We start from the raw sequence: 4400 nt of genomic DNA, 5'->3' as shown, positions 1-4400 counted from the left end.
GGGGGGGGAGGGGGGGCGGCCTGCGCCCTCAGGTGGATCAAAGCAAGTTCGATATAACACGGTTTCACCTATAACGCAGTAAGATTTTTTTCGCTCCCGAGGACAGCGTTATATCGAGGTAGAGGTGTACTTAGCAAGTCAAATAGTAACAAATATCAATAAGCCACTGCTGGTGTGTGTATCAGGACCAGTAGACTACTCAATAAGTATCAGTTATAATTACCAGTGTACTACAGAGTGAGTGCTTATTAGAATAATTGTTGGAGCATTTAAGGTAAGCTTTTATTCTACTGGACTCAATGCTGCAAAAAGTATTTGAGAGGAAGTGCTAATTTCCCTCTGGAACTGGCCCAAACAGACGTATGAGGCCTTGCTACGTCTGACAGGAATAGGTTTGAAGAGTCCAAGTTCACTTACTTGGGATTTCTGCTGTTAGAGATTTTTCCCGTGTTTGCAGTCGATACACCAACATGTAAGCATTTCGAGAGCAGTGAGTTCCTTTCCCACACTTGGGTTTACGAGTCTGAGATTTAGAAGGCTCTGCTGAGGTACAGAAGCCAAAAAATAATAAACATATATTCCAACATATTTATTCTCCTTTAATGGGGAGTATCACATCTCATTTCAATTCCTCCCTAACACATACACATTACCTCCAACCTCACCAGAACTTTTCTCCAACATAATATGGACAGTTTGGCCTGCGTACTGTGTACAAGTCAAATCAATGCAGATTTCCTTATACCAAGTAACACTGTCTAATGCTTACTCAGATTGGGTTGCAGAGAATTTAAACATTGTTTTATGCACATAACAGAAACGTGTCCTTTCCCACTGCATGACACCTATAAATATCGAAGTGCAGTGCAGGAAATAAAGAGTTATTCCAGAATGGCTGGTTCAACTTCCACCTTTAACTGGATTTAAGAGATGGAAAGAATTTGGCCATATACTACCAACCAATATTTCTGAACCTGTAATTCTATCTTAATCTCCAGCTTGCCAGAAAAAGAAAGTTTACAAAAGTGTGTGTATATTTGCAATTTTAAAAGTTTTTTTTTTTTTTTTTTAAATGAAGGAAAAACCTGCTTATGATCAAACCTTTAATACAACACATGGAAAATACTGTAGGCATATATTGTTATTTCTTGGGAAACTCCAGTACTACATTGCTAGGGTCCACAAACGCTTAACCCTCCAGCATAACTATTCACACTTATTTGTAAATCTGCCCCCCCGCAGGGCCAGAGTTTAAGAGTGTTTCCCTGCAGCAGATAAGCAGACCTCCAATACCTGAAGCAGAACTCCTTCCACTGCTGTATATGTTTGGGATGGCATCTGCTCTTACGGGAGAAACCTGAACTCAGGTCTTGGGAGGAGCTAGGAAAATCACTAACACACACTGAACAAAGTTTGTATTTATAACTCTTTGCACATGAAAGCTCCAATACCACAAATATTAATCAACATACACGATTAGTCCTACTGAACTTGAGTAGCCCTACTGACTTCAGTGGGACTACATCTGTGCTTAAGTTCCTCATATGCATGAGACTTTGTGGGACCCTGGCCTAATATTGTTTGTGATCTGAATGTTTTAACCTTCTGTTACAAGTAAACCAAGGAGTAACCCATGAGGCTAACAGAACAAAGATCAAAGAAAACCATTTTTCTGTGTTTCAGGATTTGACAGCACTGTGTATAATCAGCTTCATGATTTTGTTGAGGGTCAATTTCATCACTCATGCACTAAGCATAACAACATCACAGCTCTACTGGGAGTTCACATACATGCTCTTCACGACTAACTTTACCAGCAACAAGCAGCAAAGCTGAAAATGAAGAGACATCAGATAGGTGTGTGCATGGAGGAAGTCGGGGAGGAGGGAGGCACGAAGACAGGGGAGGTATGAGCATGTTTGGTGTTGTTCTCAGGGTTCCCCAGAAAAAAACCTTATAAAACAAATGATGGCTCAGGTAAAAAAATAGATTTAAAAAATCCTAAAGGCCATATTTATGGTGCTCTGTCAGAAAACTGAGGGCCTTTTAAGTTAGTCAGCTTGCTTTTTATATAAGAAAAATCTGGTCTTACACTTCCCTGCTTTTGTTAAAGCACTAGAATGGGGATTCTTAAATGCCGCTTGCAGTACTCTGCCCAAGTCTACAAACCCATCTTGAGAAGTACCGAGCATTGACTCACTGAAGTTACTCTCACGCATAGGGCTTTGCAGGTTCAGGCACTCAGACTGTTAGTTTAGAACTTAATAGCTTCTCCACATCAGTTGCAAGCAGAGCAAGCTGAAGTTCTTCAGCAAACTCAGGGAAGTCAAGACCAACAGTGCCAATGTTAACAGATATGGGGGGAGGGGGGGGGTTGGCAGGGGAAGGGGGCGGGAAGAAGAGGAAAAGAAATGACATGAAAGATAAAAACATTGTTTTGTAGTTTTTGCTCCAAAAATGTTTTAGTTTTGAGATTTATGAAAACTTTTCAGTTCCCCTTCAAAAAGATAAAGAATAAACTCCTCAATGGAAGTAAATATACAAAATATATAAAAATAATCTTGCTGACTAATAATAAAGCCCCATTCTGAATGCTGGTTTGGGAAGAAACAGCTTTGCATACATTTTACCGATATGCAAGTTACCTAGACAATGATTTGTTTAAAAAATGGTTGACGTGCACACTACTTGCCATATTACAATCTATAAGAGAACTGAAGTAAAGTCAGTCATCACCAGACCCGTAAGACATTCAACAATCAGATGGGATTGGGGTGAGGGTTAAAAATTGGCTGCAACTAATTAAGTTGCAATTTCATTAGTTACCCTTAAAAAAAAAATGTAAAAGTTATGACTGCAAATCACTCAATACATATATCAGGGCAACTGATTTAGCCTCCATGTTTTTGGTGAAAAGAGTTATTTTAAAAGGGCACTCACAACTTAAAGGTTTTACCTAGATCTTCCTCAATCCCTAGTTGCAATTTCTTCCCCTCCATCTTTTCTATGTCTTCATCATTAAACTTGTACCATTCACCAGTCTGTGGGTCTTTCACATGAGCAATGTAGTGACCAGAGTATGCACTCACTCCCCTGTGTATAAGAACTGCACTAAGTTCATATATATAGACACCATCTGAAAGAGAACAGGCAGTTTTTTTAATCCACCAGGAAATACAAAGAACACAAGATTTGATCATCTGATACTTCCAAGGTGAAAAACAAGCAGCAAATAAGTTCTTTTAAGAACTGTACCAAGACTTTCTTTATACAAGACCTATACATACACAAAACAGTATAATTTTTCCCTATTATTTCCCAAAGAGAGCAGTACCACAAACACTGTGCTGTATGCATTCTTAACTCACAAATCTGGTAGCAGAACTCCAAACACCAGTTTGAAATATAGGAATTTTTGTTAAAGTACCTAATCTCAACTGCTGGTTTATCAAATGAGGACAAGCACTACTTAAGCTTCCATTTTAAATAAAAAGGTTAAGAGCCAGAAATGACTTATTTATTAGCAGAACCATTTTAGTTGTTTTCAGCTAGAGGACAGGTTCAGGCAAGATCTTGGCAGCTAATGGCTGTATTGGTACAATTAGTAAATTAATACTTTGTGTATAACTCACCTTTTTGTTCCATAAAGGGTTCCATATCAAGCAATTCAGAAAAACCAATGTAAGTATTCAACTTTTTCTTATGGCCAGTTTGTCTATTCAAAAACAAATTACGAGACTTTCATGTACAAGTATTCAATGCAGCAAGGAGAGTAAACATATCTTTTTGCATATTTAATCTAAAATTTTAATTTGCAAATCACTACTGTATTTTAACAGATGAGACTACTGGATAGTTAAATGAACTTCACAAAAAATTAAGTGCACAAATGCTCAAATTCAGCAAGTCTGAATTGAGTAAATGATATGAATAGAACCAAGTTGTATGAAGTAAAAGCCAAAGCAGAGAAAGTAACTACAAGCATTTCTGAGTGACCCATATCCTTCCTATGTTTACAACACATACAGGTTAGGTCACTTACCTGTCAAACACAAAACGCATCAGCTGCAAGTTGAGTGTACATGGAAGACTAAGCAGCCTGATCTTCCTTGTTGCATTTTGTTTACTCTGACAAGTTTCACAAAAGTAACGATTGTCCCCTTCTAACTTTTCTTCCTGACCAAGAGAAAAAGAAAGGTCATCAGTACATGTTAAGAGAGTGCAACATTAGTTCTATGCTCTAGCCTGAGATTAAAAACTATATACAGAACCCAAGTTAAAATGTGAGAATTCTAACTACACCTCTACCCCGATATAACGCGACCCGATATAACACGAATTCGGATATAACGCAGTAAAGCAGTGCTCCGAGGGGGGGGGGGGGGGGGGGGGGGGGGGGC

General features: G+C 38.6%; 1 protein-coding gene across 1 annotated transcript in view; it reads right to left on the bottom strand.

Moving 5' to 3' along the window:
* USP48 (ubiquitin specific peptidase 48) overlaps window positions 1-4400 on the bottom strand; it is a 48331-nt gene that overhangs the window by 34978 nt on the left and 8953 nt on the right. The window contains exons 8-11 of the mRNA XM_029913577.1: window positions 4043-4176; window positions 3633-3715; window positions 2957-3136; window positions 418-543 (exon numbers count right to left, since the gene is read on the bottom strand). Coding sequence (XP_029769437.1) covers window positions 418-543; window positions 2957-3136; window positions 3633-3715; window positions 4043-4176 — 523 coding nt within the window. The remainder of the gene's footprint in view (window positions 1-417; window positions 544-2956; window positions 3137-3632; window positions 3716-4042; window positions 4177-4400) is intronic.

This window comes from Terrapene carolina, unplaced genomic scaffold, assembly GCF_002925995.2.
Source record: "Terrapene carolina triunguis isolate 2854851 unplaced genomic scaffold, T_m_triunguis-2.0 Scaffold714, whole genome shotgun sequence".
In the NCBI taxonomy this organism is placed as follows: Eukaryota; Metazoa; Chordata; order Testudines; family Emydidae; genus Terrapene; species Terrapene triunguis.
Note: the sequence above shows the minus strand (reverse complement) of the source record. Positions and strands in the feature narration are given on the sequence as shown.